Raw genomic sequence first — 19365 nt, forward strand, 5'->3', positions numbered from 1 at the left:
AGGATATGGGTTTGAGACAATCTGTGCGTCAGTAAGATCGGGGCCAAGCCAAGTTAGCATCAGCTTTCACAGAGACGGTCAGGAAACGTGCATCTAATTCATGGAAACAAGGAAAGCAGCTGCAAGAAAACTAAGTGTGAAGTTCTGTAAATGAGACCAAGATTAATTGCTGACACAATTCTTGGTATTTGAATAACAGGAAAAACCTCTCACCGAAGCAATCAGGAGGCCCAGATAATGCACAAGCCTAACAGACCAACATGTGCTTCCTGAGTTTCCTGCACTAGAAGCAGCAATTGTCACAATCAATGGAGGCGACTCCAAACCAAATCTTTTATCGTTGCTAATCCTTCCCTTCTCTTCTAACCTTCACCTCCAGATTTCTCTCTTGCTAACATTTCAATGCTGACTGGACTCTTCCCTAGATCCAAATGGAGAGCTACGTGCAAATCAATCATTACCAGTGGCAAATTTGCATTGCTTAAGTCTACCCAAAACTGAATGTTATTTTAATAGACAGATTCAGAGCAAGTCCAAAAATTTGCAGTTTCAAATAAAATTACAATAAATCTCAATATCCAAGAATATTTCAAATTAATCGCGGTATTTATGCTGCCACATGGTAATAAACTTCAGGGTTAAGAACTTAAGTTTGAGTGTGAGCCTGAAGGCACACACTCAATGATTCAGGAACACCCACCAGATTTCTGAACAAATTTCATGACATATGCCAATGATACTAAACCTGATTTGGATTCTGAATTCTGAGTATTTGGAAGTACACCAACCTGTGGAAAAACTATTTGAGATAATGGGCAGAAGCCTCACTCTCAAAGGCACACGCTACATCAGATGCAAATACAGTCTGAACAGGAGCTCAAAATGCTACAGGAACCACATGTTGATACCAAGTTTTGATAGTGAAACATGCCTGTCAACGCAGAAGTCACATCAGGCCAAAGTGCCAGTTCAAGTCCCTCCGCAGCAGCTGCTCACAACTTTGCCTTCCCCTTCCCATCCTCAGTGCGGGCAACCCTCACGTTACAGAAGGGGATTTACGTTCCTACACAACAGTCTATATATTGCCATTTGATGTAATGTGATGATGGTCATCCGCCAAGAATTGAGTTGGGGAAAAACATTTTTATTTTAATTTTTATCCCACCTCCCTTCCTAAATTCTGTAAGAGCAAGCTTTATCCTGTCCCCCACCCCCTAAATTTTTGGGTAATGATTTGTAAATTCTACAAGGGTGAATTTTTATTCTTTCCCCCCCCCCACCCCGAGAGACTGTAACACTGGGGTGGGTGACTGTCAATCTTCCCAGTCCCACACAACTGACCAACCCAACACCCCAATGCTCCGTTCAAACCTGCTCACCCTCTCACCACCACCTCCCACATCTCAGGAGTTTCCTCAGCTTTTGTAGCATTCCCTTACCAACTCACCTTTTACACACACACTCACCAACCCATCCTGTTCAAATGGCTTTTGAAAATCCACATCAGCTTCATTTCTCCATTACTTCACCTAAAGAACAGCACGTTCGTTGTAGGCAATTTACCTTTAAAAGGTGTGTGCTGGCCTTTCCTCTGTAATGAATGTTTGTCCACGCGACTGTAAATTTTGTCTCCTTCCAATATTTCCAAATGTCTCCCTGCACCATGTTGAAAACTACTAGCCTCTCTTGTCAAAGACCACAGTACAGCCCCATCAGTTCACAACGTTGTGCCAACCTTTTAACCTACTCCATGTCAATTTAACCCTTCCCTCCTACATAACCCTCAATTTTTCTAACATCCATGTGCCTACCTGAGGGTGGTTTCAAATGCCCCAGTGCATCTGCCTCTACCAACAGGTTCTATGCGCCCACCACTCAGTGTGAAGAACTTACCCTCTGGCATTGCCCCTTCAAAGGGGCATCTATCGCCACCCCTTTGGGAGAAATTTATAATGTTTGGAGCTTATCCATCACCTCTGTACCATAAACACAAGAGATTCTGCAGATCCAGAGCAACGCACACTAAATGCTGGAGAGATCTGGAGCAGCCATAAGTCATGGGGAGAACGTGCAGGCTGTCTTGGGCAGAGCTGAACTTGGGTCGCTGGCCACTGGACTCACATTACACTAACCGCTACGCTATCATGCATGGGTGTGTAGACTTAGGACAGGGAAGAGGAGGAACTGTTCACCCCCCCCCCCACCCCCCAAGAGCAAGAAATGTGGAATTCTCAGCCCAAGGAAGTAGTAGGGGGCCACAAACACAAAATGCTGGGGGAACACTTGGCAAGTCGGGCAGCATCTACTGAAATGAATAAACAGTTGATGTTTCGGGCTGAGACCCTTCCTCAGGAATGGAAAGGAAGGGGGAAGAAGCCAGAATGGGAAGTGTGGGGAACAGTGACAGAGTGTCTCATTGAACTTGGTGCCATAATGCTTGGCAGGTAATGAACACTGCCTCAGTGATTCCTACCATTGCTCCCCTCGGTGACCCAGGATTCCTCACGCCTGGACACTGGTAATTTAAGTGTTGTCAGCTTTTCTTACGATCCCTTATCAGGATAAATTGGTAAACTGGGTCATTATTGTCAGATGTATGAAGCTACGGTGAAAAGATTGCTCAGCAGGTCATTCCATTGCCACAGTGCACTGAGGTAGGACGAGGGAAACAGACTGCAGAATAAAGTTTACCCGGGAGAATAGCGCGGGGCGGACGATACAGTGCATAGCCATAGATTGTGAAGTCGAGAGTCCAGTTGATCATGCTGGGGGATCGTTATGAACAGGAAGAGTAGATGCGAGGTTTAACCTATCCAGTTTCATATCATCAGCCTTTGCCTGAATTCGATGAAGCAACTCCTTCCTTGGTACAGACTACAGTGCAGAGCTTTGCATGACGTATGGCAAAGATGCTCATGACCTCACAAGTTACCAAGAGAGCACAGGCGAAGCATCCTTTCTGACGACAGGCCTGGCTGCTACCCAATATTTCTGTAAATATACTTGGTTGCTGAAACTGATTGAAACAACAAGTTGGTACTCTGCAAGATCATTTCATTGGAGTTATTCTTTTGCTCGGCATTTTGCCAAAACCAGACATCCCACCCTGCAAAAACTTACTTCAGGGAGGTAGCACCATCAATTTGCGGGAGACTCCCTGGAGAGGTGGGATGTCTCCTTAGCAGCTAGCCAGCTAGTTTAAATAATGTTATCTATGCTAATGAACGAATGACACCTGTTAAACTCACCTCAACATGTCTTTTACATTTTAACCCTCCATGGGTAATAGAAAAGTCAGTTGCAGACAGTGCAGCGAGCAACATTGTCATTATTTTTGACCCGTTAGGCAGGGGTACACTTTGGTGTAGTCCGGGGTGAAGTACGTTTTATATTTTCTTTTTTTGAAACACTCTTGCTTGCCATCTCGCTCTCTCTGTCTGTCTTTCAAAAAAAATTTGATTTCCGGGATATTGTATATAATTTGCGGGCATCAGGGAGCCGCTATCAATATGTAGGAGACTCCCGGAACTTCCGGGACAGGTAGGATGCCTGCTAAACACAGAGTGCAATTCACTTGCAGCCTCTTTTAGCCCAGCCCATCCAGTACATTGCTCCAGAGATTGGAACGAGCTGAGCTCATGCACTGCTAGAAACTAGTACATTGTTACTCAGCTAGGACTTAACCACAGTAGTTACCACCATTCTCTACTAACCCCAAGTATCTTCATTCATATTCACAGCGGCTCCACAGTTCATAAGCAGTGAATTTCTCTCTTACAATGAAACAGACATTGTGACTGGCTCTAGTCACCCCATCAATAGGATCAAACCAGAGATATCCTTGTTACTTGCCAACCTTAACCATTGTCCTTAGTCCTCGTTGCTCCCAGCACAAAAGCAGCCTTCAGTGCGTTAAAGCTCACTGCAATCAAGCCATTCTCAACATTCACCGAAGTGACTGTGCCCAATGCTTGGACAAAGATTTAAGCATCGGGATGATTCAGAAAGATCAAGTACAAGCCCAATCGAGACGGTGGGGTCCAGCCCCACAGCGTATCAAAACATATGAACCCATTGCTTGGATGATGATTCAAGTGCCAGGCCAGATTGACAAGGCTGAGCGTCAAGGCCCGGAGCAAGGGGAGGGCCTGTTCAGCTCACTGCCCTGTGACGTTTACTCAACTCCGTGCTGAATTAAGAGTCTGGGAACTGACTCTCTGTGGAGCCCAGTTCAGAACACCATTTGCTTGTGTTTACTGTTTGCAAGATTCGGTTTTCTTTCTGCACACAGGGTGTTTGATGGCCTTTTTTCTATGAGTCCTTTTGGGTTTCTCTGTTCTGTGGCTGCCTGTTAGGGGACAAATCTCAAGAGTGTATGGTGTGTACATACTTCGATAATAAATGTACTTTGAACTTTGAAGCCAGTGTGAAAATCTAACCTGGGTGAAGTAGGGATTCGTACAGGAAAGTGACACAGAAATAAAGAATCAATCACAATCTAACTGAATAGCAGAAGGATGAATGGCCTACTTTTTTAAAAATGTCCTTTTGTTTTTAATATATGTTATTTATGCTTTTGCACAATTTTTAATCTATTCAATATATGTATAATGTAATTGATTTATTTTTTTCTGCGATATTATGTATTATATTGAACTGCTGCTGTTAACAAATTTCACGACCCATGCCAGTGATAATAAACCTGATTCCGATTCTATATCCTCATTATTCCTCAACCCCTTCTGTTACCGGGAACAATCATTGGTGGAAACCTGCCTCATCTCCACTCCAAATTTCCGCCAGACAATCTCAGGCCCAATTTGACAATAAATCAGCACTTTGGTAACTTGGAGGCTGGACAGCATTATCCTTTCCCGGTATTGTGGCAAACTAGAACAGGATATCCCCCACTTACACAAGGGCTCCACTCCTCAGGGCTACCCGTAAGCTGATTTCTCCACATCTGTCTTCTGACAGCTACCTGGATCACATTGATCCAAATTTACGTGTTATAATTCACCCTGACGTGACCTTTAATTAAACAAAGAGAATATGTGCTGTATCAAACATTAACGAATATCATAAGACGTATCATTATATCGTAGGGAAGAATTTGGATGAAGCCATTATTTCTGCAAATCAAGTGACCTGCTATCCAAGGAGCCCCTGTGCTTTTAAATAGGTCATCAACTGTGTCAGTCATTTATTCAATTCATTTTGTAGGGAAATACAATGGGTGGAAACATACACAAAGCACAACCACCAACTTAAAGAGGGTGGTCTGGCGTGATGACGTAATAGTGTGAAGTTTTTTTTCACAGCGCTTTATGTTCTGTGTTGAAGGACAGTTAGAGGAGTTGTTAAGATTTCTCTTAAACTTAAAATGCCTCTGCCTCTTTTATCAGAATCAGGTTCAATATCACTAGCAAATGTTGAGAAATTTGTTAACTTAGCAGCAGCAGAATGATAATATAGAAAAGTAAATAAGTAAATCAATTACAGTATACCTATTTATTGGTTGAGTTAACAGGATGCACAAACAGAATTAATTAAAAAAGAGCGATGTAGCATTCATGGGTTCAATGTCCATTTAGAAATCAGATGGCAGAAGGGAAGAAGTTATTCCTGAATCACTGAACGTGTGTCTTCAGGCTCCTGTACCTCCCTCCTGACGGAAACCATGAGAAGTGGACAAGTCCTGGGTGAAGGAGGCCATTAGTGATGAACACGCCTTCCTGAGGCATTTAATATTATTATTAACACATTAGCAAATTCAGAAGTAGAATGCAAATTGAGCTCCCTACTGTTCACCACAAATGCCCTGGACTGATTCTTAATGTTCTTAATGCACTCATTTCAAGTGGGTGAAGTTTGGGGGGTGGGGGGGGGGGGGTGGAATAAAGGCCTTGGGAAGATGTCGGCCATTGGCTTGGTGCTGGCTCTTCCCTGAATGAAGCACATCAGATAAGAGGATTGGTTTAGCTGTGACCTTTTTACATGTTTAAAAAGCCACGGAATGTACTGTACCATCTCACCAATGGATATTTGGCAAGATAGCAGAGGCTGTGGGTGCCAAAGCTCACGTCACTGAATTCAGACGGGGAAGGGAAAAAAATGCAGCTAAGTAAGTGAATCTATTTCAGTAATATCTTCAGCAGCTGACCCAGTTTTACGTGCAGTACCACCCTGACACCAGGCCACGGCCTATTCACCAGCTGTTCCTCTCCAAGCACCTTTCCCACTTCTGTTTCGGTGTCTCGCACGACTGGAAGGCTAATTCCTGCAGGACGTGGCTTGGGATTCAGCAGATTAATACAGTCCTGGGTTTTGTGAGAAAGTTAGAAAGATGAAATATGCAACTGAAACATTTGTCACATAACTAATGTTGTGGTTGCAACTTTTGTCACTGATTAATGCTGTGGTTTTCCCCTCATTGGTTTGTCTGATCTATTTTCAAAAAAAAAATACACCAATTGGGCCTCCTTGTTGGCTGTAAGGCCAAGGTAAAGCAAGCCTTGGTGATTCCCATCCCAGTAAAATGCCAGCAACTTCAGATCAGAAGCAGAACTAGAGAGAGCATTAGGACCCTGCATGGTGCACCTGATAGTACTGGTGGCACCCAGTGCCAAAAGGTCTTTGAATTTAAGAAAGGGGGTGGAACGATGGAGTTGAGGGTAGTGTAGTTTCTCCTTCTCTCAGGCGCTTTGTGGAGTTTGCACGTTCACCTGAGACCACACAAGTTCTCCACTTCCCTCCCAGATGGCTCCAGAGGTCTTTGCAGACTCAATCAACTTCTCCCAGTTCATCCACCAAACAGCTTACTCTTCCCTGGCCTTTCTTTCCTTCCCAAGGTGGCTGGGGTCCTGTCAGAGTCCGTGATCTACAGCTGCGGTTCTCCACGAGCGGCGGGTTCTCAGACTCGCCATGCAGCCGGACGCTCTGATAGCCCCAGGTGCGTCCTGGGAGGTGTGCGCCTTCGGGGTGCACGAGCCGGCTCCCTGCCGGCAGGAGCGCCACGGGAGACGGAAACGTGGAGACAACAGGCGGTGGTTGCTGCTGCCGGGAGAAGGGCCCCCGTAGTCGAGCGATCCCCTCTTTCACTTTTGACGGCAAGTGACAGCCTGTCGGTCCTAGAGTTGGGGGGGGACGTGAAAGACGGCAACATTGAAAATGCAAGATGCAGGTCTCCCACTCTCAGTGTTGCAGGAGTGATCTCTCTCTCTCTCTCTCCCCCCCCCCCCCCCACCTCTGTCTAGGGAGAGAGACAGAGCCTGTCTGAGATACCGAAGTGTTGAGATGGTCTGTAGTTTTTGATGCATCAAGGTCTCTTCAGGAGCTTTGCTGTTGCTTGCATGGTGCAGGGTTACAGGGGCTTGGTGCTCTTACTGTTGCAAATGGGTGCAGAGGTCTACCTCCAGATATGCTGATCTGTATTTAATTAACATCATTTATTTGACAGAGGGACAGGTGCCAATGTGGACACCGCAGGTCAGGATGTGTTCGACCCAGAACTCTAACGGGTTGGAGATGTTAAAGAAGGGCAAACTCACAGAGACACTGGACAGAAGCATTGTGACATTGGGCAGGCCCAGGAATACGAAAGGAGAGTCAAGTCACTTTTATTGTCATTTCGACCATAACTGCTGGTACAGTACATAGTAAAAATGAAACTTTTTTCAGGACCGTGGTGTTACATGACACAGTACAAAAACTAGACTGAACTACGTAAAAAAAAAACAACACAGAGAAAGCTACACTAGACTACAGACCTACACAGGAATACATAAAGTGCACAAAAACAGTGCAGGCATTACAATAAATAATAAACAGGGCAGTAGGGCAAGGTGTCAGTCCAGGCCGGGTATTGAGGAGTCTGATAGCTTGAGGGAAGAAACTGTTACATAGTCCGGTTGTGAGAGCCCAAATGCTTTGGAGCCTTTTCCCAGACGGCAGAAGGGAGAAGAGATTGTATGAGGGGTGCATGGGGTCCTTCATAATGCTGTTTCCTTTGTGGATGCAGCGTGTAGTGTAAATGTCCGTGATGGGGGGAAGAGAGATCCTGATGATCTTCTCAGCTGACCTCACTATCCACTGCAGGGACTTGCGACCCGAGATGGTGCAATTTCCGAACCAGGCAGTGATGCAGCTGCTCAGGATGCTCTCAATATAACCCCTGTAGAATATGATGAGGATGGGGGGTGGGAGATGGACTTTCCTCAGCCTTCTCAGAAAGTAGAGACGCTGCTGGGCTTTCTTTGCTATGGAGCTGGTGTTCAGGGATCAGGTGAGATTCTCCACCAGGTGAACACCAAGAAATTTGGTTCTCTTTACGATCTCCACCGAGGAGCTGTCAATGTTCAGTGGGGAGTGGTTGCTCCGTGCCCTCCTGAAGTCAACAACCATCTCTTTTGTTTTGTTCACATTAAGAGACAGGTTGTTGGCTCTGCACCAGTCCGTTAGCCACTGCACCTCCTCTCTGTAAGCTAAGAGATGGGAGGCCAGCTGGGTGGGGATTCGATAGGTCAGGCTTGGAGGTCATAAAGCATGGGTGACAGTCCAGGCAGCAGGTAACCCAACATCTATTCCACAAAGCCACTTTAGTCAGGATTCCGTGCACGAATTTTAGGGGTGATCCAAAGCCCAAACATATTTATGTCTCAATAAACCAAAACAATTTTATTGACATTTGAAACGCTCTAATCTGCGCCATCTATCCATGTGATGTTTATAGAAAACTGAAAGTCATGATGTAACACATCTGTGAATAGTAACATGCAATTAATTTACAAAATAATGACACTGGCTTTCGATCAATGGGGCAGAAAGAGCTTGGTTTGTAAGTAGTCTTAAAAATGAAAACTAAAGTATAATTTTATACCAACATTTTTCTAGGTTAATTTTTTTTTTGCTAGTCGTTTTCTGTCTAATTTCCTAAAAGAGGGAACTTTGGGACCAGAAGCTCTATAAAAAATTCTCCTTGCCTTATTTCCCCCCTCTGATCCTGAATACACATTTACAGACAGTATACTTCCAATTCTAAAACTGCTTCAAGGTAAATTCTTTCTCCCTTCCTTATCTCTTAGAACAAACTAGATACCACATTGGAAACAAAGCTGGGGTATTGACCTGTGGCATACCCTGTGTCCCTTCACAAGTCCTACTTCAGCGTTAAGTGAAAATCTTTGCCACCGATCAGTGAGTCATTTGAGTTTCCTCGCTCAATGTCTGATTGAGTTACCAATTCACCGTTCTCTCCAAGTTCATCCTTTGGGTCCGTGTAGCACGTTACAACCGCGGTTAGCTCGATGCGATTACACCTCGAGCCACTCCAGAGTTCAGAGTTCAACTCCATCACAGCATGCACGTTCTCCTCGTGACTGGGTGTTCCGGTTTCCTCCCACAGTTCGAAGACTTGCTGGTTGGGAGGTGAATTGGGTCATTGCAAGTTGTCCTGTGCTTAGGCTAGGGTTAAATGGGCTGCTGGTGTTGCGGATCGTTGGACCGGAGGGGCTTGTTCTGCGCCATACCTCTAAAATCAATAAATTCAGAGAGCTGGCTGAAGTGCGCAGAGTGCACCAGAGGGAAACCCAGCAGCTTTCTGATACCATGGGAAGGTCATTTGAAATAGGCTACTGGAAGACAACAAATACATGTTCAGCCTTACCACGGATTCATGCATTCTCTGATATTTGTTGTCCACAGGTTCAACTGCTGATCATTGACGGCCTCAAAAATCACCTCCAAGTGGCTTTTGACCTGAGTCTGCAGAATCTGAAATCGAAGAGAGAAATTTCAAGAAGCAAATTTGAAAAAAACATTCATTGCCCAACAGAGACTGAAGATTCCATTTCACCTCAAGCTCATTTCAACATCCTTTCTGAGAATTGTTGTTTTTGTGTCATTGCCCCTTTTTCCTGTTCTATGAAAATGACTTGGGCAATCGGCACAATACATAACATTACCATACCCTGAAAAACACTTTGCCCACTTCTTCTAAGTATGGCCATATAAGGTATCTCACAGGGGAGATGTCTTGCTTCATTCAGGAGACCAGCCAGATAAGCTGAGATCTCCACTCAATACTGTTCTAGAAAGAACTGAGAGAGTTCAACTCCACCATTTCAGTTGCAACTCTTCATCTGACTCTGCCAACTCAACTGACCTCCTCGCATTACCATTCCCTGATGAAACAGATCACCATCAAACAACAGCATCTATACCCAGAGTCCATATCCCTGCGTTCAAAGCAGCACCACACCCAAGGGGCTGGAAATATAACATCAATCACTTGTTGACAGTAGAAGTGAAGAGGCTGAGTTCTTTGAGAGGCTGGGTTCAAATGATGTAGGAATAGGAAGTCTCTTCCTGTGTCAGGAGAAAATCTCTCAAAAGATTTTATTAAAGTTTTCCTTCAGAAGATGGGTCAACACAAATGTGGACACAAGCCATGGATCACAAAACAAACGTGTTGTGATACACCATTTTATTCAGTGCTGGTATTGTCAGGGGAGCTACGCAAGTTGAGTTTAACAAAAATGTAAAATTCTGCAATTGCTGGAAATTAAAATGCAAAACAGAAAATGGTGAAGATATGCAGCAAATCAGGCAGCACCTACAGAGAGGGGGAAAAAATGATCGTGAGAAGCCATTAACGTTAAATTCCACTCTGACTCCACAGCTGCTGCCCGACTTCCTGAATACCTTCAATATTTATGACTTATTTAATTCTGTTCATCTTGGCAATTGCATATTTACAGGGGTGAAGATTTATCTGCACTGACAAGTTTGTGTTAACCCTTGCAGTGTCTCACACACACACACACACACACACACACACACACACACACACACCGACTGTCAGAGCCTCGAGGGGTCATTGAGGAGCGGGGAAGATGAAACCACGTGGGCTCAGGAGCAGGGCGAGTACATGTGAGGAGCGGAGAAAGGGTCAGGATTGTGATGCTAATATGACTATCAGTCCTGAACTGGGAGTCAGGTGCCAAAGTGAACTAAAAAGGAGACCAAGCAGAGTCTGTTTCCCCGAGGCAGTCTGGACTCTGCTCACCCACACCCCATTCAGTACTACTGTTCAAACCTTCAGATGGAAATGCTGCACACAGGACAGCTGAGGCGATTGCCACATAGACCCTCAGTTAATGGTAGGGGCCCATGGTATTAAATAGAAAGGGTGGGAACCCTGAATGAATGTAGAGGAAAAATAGTTAGTGTGTTTGGGTCAAGGACCCCTTCAACAGAGTTGAAATAGTGAGAAGACCGTGGAACTGAGGGGACAGAAAATACCTGGGATGGGGGTGTGGACCAAAGTTGCAATAAAAAAAAAGATGACAGAAAAAAAACTAGATGTTAAGATCTGCAAAAACGCAGAATTACTGAAAGAACTCAGCTATACAAATGGAATGGAGGGTGTGTCTCCGCCCTGAAACACTGACTAGTCTCCCTTTCCACAGATGCTGTTCAACTTGTTTGTCTTTTCCCCAACATTTCAGCTTTTGTAGCAGAAGGAAACATACACAACAATTACTCTTGGGCAAGAGCTCTGTTTTTTTCGCTCTCTCACTCAGGAAGTTGTCAGACTTGCTGAGCATTTCTAGAAATGTTTTCTTCAGATTTCCATCATCTGCAGTTTTTTTTTCGCTTTTCAGTTTCAAACGCTGCCCAATTTGTTCGAATATTGAGCATCGAGGGACTTTTGTGGTTTTCTGGTGGGCGTGCTTTTCTGTTATTTTTACATGTATGTCACAGCAGGTTGGCTGTGCCTGTCAGAGGGTCAGAGCTGGGGAAATGAAACTGGGGTCTAAAGAGTACAGGCAGAGTCTGACAATCAAGAGTACTTAGAAGGGTCCCTTGACATTTTTTTTTGAATTCTAATTTGTAGCATTAAGTTCCTCAGGCAGCCCTTGGTTGGACAGCCCAGTGGGACCTCAAGGCTCGACTAGATGGGCAAGTCAGCGGATGGCGATGTGCTGCTGCTCTACTGTTAACGTTTGTGCTGAGTAGCTACAGACGCTGGCTGGCAAGATGCTCGGGCGTTTCCCAAATGCACTCCCATGAGACAGAGTGGATCTCTTCCCCTTGCACATACCTCCTCACCCCACCCAAGGATTCCTCGGGCACACCCGTGAAAATGGCTTCTCACTTCTTCATAACACATCTTGTTCTGACAAAAATGGCCCAGAGTCAGCTGGAGTGTGCTGGGTTCGTGATAATATAGAGCAATGGCCAACTACAGTTAGGATGAATGGGTCACTGGCAATTAGTAACTCGTGGGGGGTGCCACAGGGATCAGTGCTGGGGCTTCGACAACTCAATCTGTATTAATATTTTGGAAGACGAGACCAACTACACTGTCACCATTTGATATCAATACCAAATTAAGTGAGTTAGCAAATTGTGAGAAGGATAAAAGACCTTAACTGTATTCCTGTGCAGGTGAAGTGAGTGGGCAAATTGGCAAGCAGAAGATAAATGTTGGAATATCTCAGTCCTGGCCTCTTTGTTCAAGGCAGGGACTTGTAGACATATTAAGCTACAAGAAAGGTGGTAAAATGGTACTGAGGCCAAGATTAGATCAGCCATGGCCTTGTTGAATGGCAGGACAAATCAGCTCCTCTATTTCCTGTGAGCAGTGAGGTCCACACACCAGAGCTGGCTGCATGTTATCAGGGCATCTTTGCTGGGCTGTTGGCCTGACTGAGTTGGGTAACATGACTGCACCTACTCTGCCACTGGATTTGGAAGACTTTGTGCAGGCAGGGAGGGTCTTGAACCTCCAGGGCAACTCCTAGAGCTACCAAAAGAGTGGCTATGTTGCAACAGCTCCACCAGGTGGCCTTTGATTACAGCGTGGCAGGCAAATGCTGACTTTGGCTTTTCCTCCACTTAACATGTTGGTTGACTGACAGCTTCGATCAAAAACTGTGACACATGAAGGTTATACAAAACACTTTCCATCTAATATGGGCAGTTTTTTTAAAAAATTGGCTTCCTTCTCTCCTCTCCCCCTATTATCTCCAGAGAAAAATGGCTCCAAAATGCGACATCTAAACTAACATCATGTGTGGTCCTGGTACCCAAGAAGGGTCAACCAAAAGTTTTGAATGACTTCCATCCAGTGGCCCTGACCTTACACGTCATGAAGACCCTAGAGAGGCTGACCCTGGCTTACCTCCAACCCCTGGTCAGATCAGCCCTCGATCCCCTGCAGTTTGCCTACCAGGAGCACATCAGAGTTGATGAGGCTGTCATTTATCTTCTGAACAGAGCCTACTCCCATTTGGATAAGCAGGGCAGCACTGTGACAATCATGGTTTTTTTTTTCTCAAGTGCCTTCAATACCTCGTTGCTGGGGGAAAACTCCATTCAATGCAGGTTGGCACTTCCTGGACTACCTGACTGGCAGACCACAGTTTGTGCGGCTTCAGTGCTGTGTGTCAGATGTGGCTCTAAGCAGCACTGGGGCCCCACAGGGGACTCTATTGTTCTCTTCCTGTTTACCCTGTATACCTCAGACTCTAGATACAACACTGAGTCATATCATTCTCTGATGACCACAAGAGTTGGGCGTATAAGGGGAGGGCAGGAGGATGAATACCGGGCCCTGGTGGAGGACTTTGTCAAATGGTGCAAGCTGAATCATCTGCAGCTCAACATCAGTAAGACAAAGGAGATGGTGATGGACTTTAGGAAGATTAAGCCTGCACTGCCCCCTGTTACCGCTGATGGTGAAGATGTGGATGTGGTGAGGGCCCACAAGTACCTGGGGGGGGGGGGGTACACCTGGATGGGACTTGAGTGGAGCATCAACGCAGCAGCTGTGTACAAGGGCCAGAGACGCCTCTACTTCCTGTGGTGACTGAGGTCCTTTGAAGTATACAGGCTTCTCCTTCGCATGTTCTACCAGTCTGTTGTCACTGGTACAATCTTTTAAGCAGTGGTGTGCTGGGGCAATGGCATCAGTATGGGTGATGCCAACAGGTTCAAACTGGACACACTGGAGGCTGTGGTAGAATGAAGGACCCTATGGAAAATCCGGGCAATTCTGGACGATGTTTCTCACCCTCTGCACGCCACCTTGGCTGAACAGAGGAGCACTTTTAGTAATAGTTAAGACTAACTACGCTGCTCCAAAGAACGCTAAGGGAGGTCATTCGTACCCTTAGCCATTAGAATCTATTATGAGTCAACCTATAGCCGGGGAAGTGATGACCCCCTCCTATTAGACTGTTCGAGGAAATTTTTTTTTCCCCCATTCTTTCTTACTTTTCTGCTAATACTTGTATATCTGTGCACTTGTAATGCTACTGTGACACTGTCATTTCCTTTGGGATCAATAAAGTATCTAAATTTCACTCATGCCTTAGTGGCCCATGCTGGCTGCGTGATGACTGGGTTACTGTAATATTAAAAAGATATACACTAAATAATGTAAGCAATTAGAGAAGTCAAATGCTATGATTCTAAATAAAACTAGAATATTCCTTTGCACTGTCTTCCAGAAATTTGGAAAAAAGCTTGCTAGGCACAGCATCCTGTTAAGTTATATGCACCTGCGTAATTTTTCTAGCATTTAACATGGAGAGTGCTCCTCCATGGTGGATTGTGGAGATTCTTGGGGAGGACAGCCTTGGGCTTCATACTCATTGATCAGATTATCAGATTCTCGCAACTGAAATCTCAAGGGGGTACTATGCTATATTACCCTGAAAGTTCAGGGCCCCCGGGATTTCATCACCGCCTCTCATTTGAAAATAAATACTGGATATATAAATGATAGAGGGTCACGTCACAGCATGGTGTAAAGACAGCAGCCCATTCAGATGCAGTGACCATTCAGTCTCTGGATGGAATAGTTCGCCCATGCCCTGTACATCTTCATTATGATCAGATAATGAAAGTATACTGTGCACAGCAATGCCAGCTCTCCAGTGAACTGTTGGACTCCAGAGACGTTCTGCAGCTTGGGCTTACTGTGCATGAGAAACTGTTTCTTCCCTCTGGCCATTAGGGTTCTGAACTCCCTGCCTCATCGCATTCCAAGTGTTAATTGTTAATGCGTTCTATAACCTACAACATTTAATTTATGCACTTTATTTTGTTTATTTAATCATAATTCATTAGTAGATTTAATTCTTACTTACCTAAGTTATTGTGCATTAAGTGTACTACTGTGCTTTGCTCCCTGGTTCTGAGAAACATAGTCTCGTTTGATGGTGTACATGAAATGACAATAAACTTAACTTAGTGCAGGAAATTCTTTATCTAATATGGCTTTTTAAACACAAAGTATTATGGACTCCTTAAGGTTGTTCTAGCTGGGAGAGGTAGTGGAGACAAGCTCCCACAACGTATTGAATGTTGTGCACCTCAAGTAGCCTCTGACAGCCAAGCCCAGCTCCTGGCCTTCACGTGTGGGTTAGCTACTAAGCCTGGCGGACTCGTTTCTACTAACAGGGGATGGGGAAAAGGGGGTTATTGAAACCTTAAAAAAACAGTTGCTTCGAGGAGGTGGGGCTTGTCAGCTGTGGGTGGCGGTTTATCCACAAGGAGGAAAACTCCAATCTCAAACCTCTGCCTCGTTGCAACTATACCCACTCATGGGGGAAGGCGTTGGGAGTAAACCCCAAAGGGAAAAATCCGGAGCTGGAGTCCCTGAGGCAGAACGACATTGAGTTCAACGCTGACTGGCAACTCCTGTGACAATGCTGCTGCCGTTCCTTTGGGCTCCTCGGATGTGTGGAGAGGGGGAGCTTGCTCCATGGGCAACAGCTAGTTCTCTGTATCATGCTGCCCAGGCTCGCGCAGCTAGACAGCTAGGATGCAACATCCTTCAGCGTCGATTACTGAAGGAGCCTCTTCGTGCTGCTGTTGCATAAAACACCTAGAGCGTACAACACTTACATTTAACGCATCAAAGCCTCCCAGCCTGAAGTGTCCTGTTTATTCCTTTTATTTGTATTTTTAATTGTTCATCTTGGGCTCCCATAATGTTACCATAATGGCAGTCAATGAAACCAGGTTACTTCACCCACTCACTCCCATAATTACACAGCCACTGATCCTCAAATGTTCCTTATTCTGTAGAGGTGATATCTATCACAGACCAAAGGCCGACACACAAACCTGAATTAATTGTGCTGGAGGTTTTCTAGGCTTCTACGTTTATTCAAGGTATCAGTTTAATAGCATATTCTAAATCCTTCATTCGAGGCAACAATCTTCCTTTCTTTGGATATGAACCGGGATCTGCTGACTGTGTTGCCCTCACAGAGAGACAGGTGTCTATAAAGTCTTCAAACTGGAGACGCCACCTGTCCGTCTACAAGACTCCAATCCCTGGCATAATCATTTCATACCGTACATCATGATAAAGCAGCTTTTTAACGAAACACCCCCCCCCCCCAAAGATCCAGTACAAACTCAGGTACTATTGCACTTCAATGAGAATACTCGTCACAAAAATAAAAGATTTCAGATTGGTAAGTTGTGGTGTTATTTTGCTGCGACCGTGAAATATTTGTGGCTTGAAGACAATAGACTACAACACAAGCCAAGAGATAATCATAAACCAATGTCCTCAACACAGTACTTTTATAATCAACTGATTCTATCACTAAGACTTTATCATTGACGGGTCCCTCTGCCAAATGTTGGACTCCCGTTGAGTTCTCTATCACACAGTCATCTCAGTTCCAATGATACAGGAAATTCATTCATTCAAAACTGTCAAACCAGAGCAATTTCATAGAACAAAACTGCTTAAGGCACTAGTAAGAAACGAATTAAGGCATTATTAACGATGCTTAATGTTCTGTCAATTCACCTAGCCACTAGCTATCTAATGCCACTCACCTTAAGTACAAATGTATACAGTTTGTCTGGAGTTTCCAGTTGAGTGCATGCTCTGATTTCCGTAATTGCAGAACAAGGAGTGCTGTGCTTCGGTTTGGAACACTATATAAAAAAAAGAAACAAGACAGAAAAATATAAATACACATTACTGCGAGATTTACTCTTCCCATTATTGCAATCTATTTCACTTTGATGCGGCTTAAGGTTTCAGTGATTTCTGTTCTCCTTCTCGACACGACAGCAATAACATTCCCAGTACATCACAGGTAAAGCCCTCGCAATCATTGAGCACATCTTCATTAAACACTGCCGCAGGAAAGCAGTATCCATTAGAGATTCCCGCCACCCGGGCCATGCCCCTTTCTCGCTGCTGGCCTCAGGTAGAAAGTACAGGAGCCTCAGGACTCGCACCACCAGTTTCAAGAACAGTTACTACCCCTCAACCATCAGGGTCACGAACAAAAGGGGATAACTGCCCATCCACAACCAAAAATCTCACATGAAGGACTCTATCTTGTTATCTCATGTTCTCATTATCCATTGCTATTTATTTCTATTTGCACAGTTTGGTATCTGCTGGTTGCGCTTTCGTTGATCCTGTTATAATTACTATTCTACAGGTGTGCTGAGGATGCGCACAAGGAAATGAATCTCAGGGTTGTATATGGTGCCATATATGTATACTGACAATAGAATTTACTTTGAGCTTTAATATTCAAGTCCAATACACCAACAACTGAGGTCAACATAAAGGAACACATGACTGCGGCCAAAGGAATTCACTTGATAAGACGACAGTTCAATGTGTATGGAGATTTAACTGATGCATGGTTTCATGATGAATTGGAGCCAGGTTTTGGACCAACAAATGATATAAACTGTCTGGAAGTGGTTCCCTGGTTAATGATGCGATTCTTATCGCTGCCACGAGAATAGCTCAAAACGACATGAAATGAACCGAAGAGGGTTCTGCACACCAGCGGGTTTCTGGATTAGCCTATCACTTGCCCATAAAGCTAGAAGTCGGATCCGAAAGTGCGTCTCAAGACAATTTGGCCAGGGTTCAACTGCTCACTTTGCCCATAGCCATCTCGTGAGTACAACGTAGTGGAAGTCCCAGTCAGCTGTTACCATATTAATAACAGCAGATAAGGAGAATGCACGCTCAGAATCTTCACGAGTCATGATTTGCTGACACGCATTTCCTGATTTCCATCTGGCAGGCCGGGAATCCTTTAGGGATCCAGCTGAAAAACACTACAAGCCTTTCCTGCCAGAAATGACTTGTCATTCCCGTATTTAAGAGAGGCCACAGAAAGATAACTGCATCTTAAACACATCGTCACCATGGAAACTATTTAGCCATGCTCTAGCGCACAAATCATCCAGCTGGTTAGTGGTTAACAGGTACAAGTTGACTGGTTGCATCAAGCAACTTAAAGCCACTCATTAATTTATAATGCCTACTCAAGCAATTGTGTACAGTCTGTATATAGTACACTTCAAATAAAAACCTTTAGCTGTTGATCATACAGAGATTGATTGTTAAACAGATGAGGATTCAGGAGACCACTATTTTACAAAACCCCTTCAGATCTTTGACGACAGAACTTTTGACTTCACCTGCCATGAATCAGGTTAATGGTTCTTGAAGCACTTGGCACATTCTACAAAGTGCTCTCAAGTTTTAGTTGTACTGTAATACAATTATAATTCATCAGTTCATAGTTCTGACAATAGTCAGAGATGGAGAATATATTTTTGTTTAATATGCCACAGCAGGCTAAGCAGTAAGTACACCAGAGGACGGAGTGCACAGCAACAAGATTAAGGAGCTATTCAAAGTTGCTAGCTATCACCATTCCCTCTGAGCTGCACGGGTGCACAGCCACACAATAACTGAAATATTTCCATGCGCATAGCCTTAATTGCTGCACAGCTGGGACTTCTTTTATATAATGCTAATATAATTCTGAAATCTATACAATTGTGAAATGCCCTGAAATTATGTTAACATACTATAAATTCAGGAATTTTCTAAATAACAAACATACAACCACCTTTATTTTGAAATATTTTAGAGCTTCAATATATTTCAAGCTGCAACACTGTTACAAATTGTAACAATAAACTCAGAATGGAAGTCGGTGGCTCATTGTTAATAAACTTGCCGGCCCGCTGAATGCCAACACCATCTAGTCAAAACATTTTACTTATGCCATTGTGCCTGTCTCTTGTTTTGACTACCTGACATTCTTTATTTGTGTTGTGAGCTGTGGTTTGTGTTTGATGTTAAAAGCTCAATAGTCTGACTTTCTCGATAAGTAATCTTTCAACAAAGCACATTATATATATATATATTAAAAAATATATAAAGTGCCAGAGTTTTCAAGCCATGTAAAAATTTTCTTGCTCAGAGGAATAGATAATGTGCACAGCTGTTAAAATCAATTTAGTGGAACTGTTGCTTGGTATATAGATTAACACTAACAAAAC

General features: G+C 44.2%; 1 protein-coding gene across 10 annotated transcripts in view; it reads right to left on the minus strand.

Annotated features, from left to right (window-relative positions):
* The window catches only part of sh2b3 (SH2B adaptor protein 3), a 175501-nt gene that overhangs the window by 27169 nt on the left and 128967 nt on the right, over positions 1-19365 (minus strand). For all 10 annotated transcript variants that reach the window (XM_059988127.1, XM_059988125.1, XM_059988133.1 and 7 more), the window contains 2 exons: positions 16870-16971; positions 9665-9771 (listed from right to left, as the gene is read on the minus strand). In XM_059988127.1, the coding sequence (XP_059844110.1) occupies positions 9665-9771; positions 16870-16971 (209 nt within the window). The remainder of the gene's footprint in view (positions 1-9664; positions 9772-16869; positions 16972-19365) is intronic.

This window comes from Hypanus sabinus, chromosome 13 (genome assembly GCF_030144855.1).
Source record: "Hypanus sabinus isolate sHypSab1 chromosome 13, sHypSab1.hap1, whole genome shotgun sequence".
In the NCBI taxonomy this organism is placed as follows: Eukaryota; Metazoa; Chordata; class Chondrichthyes; order Myliobatiformes; family Dasyatidae; genus Hypanus; species Hypanus sabinus.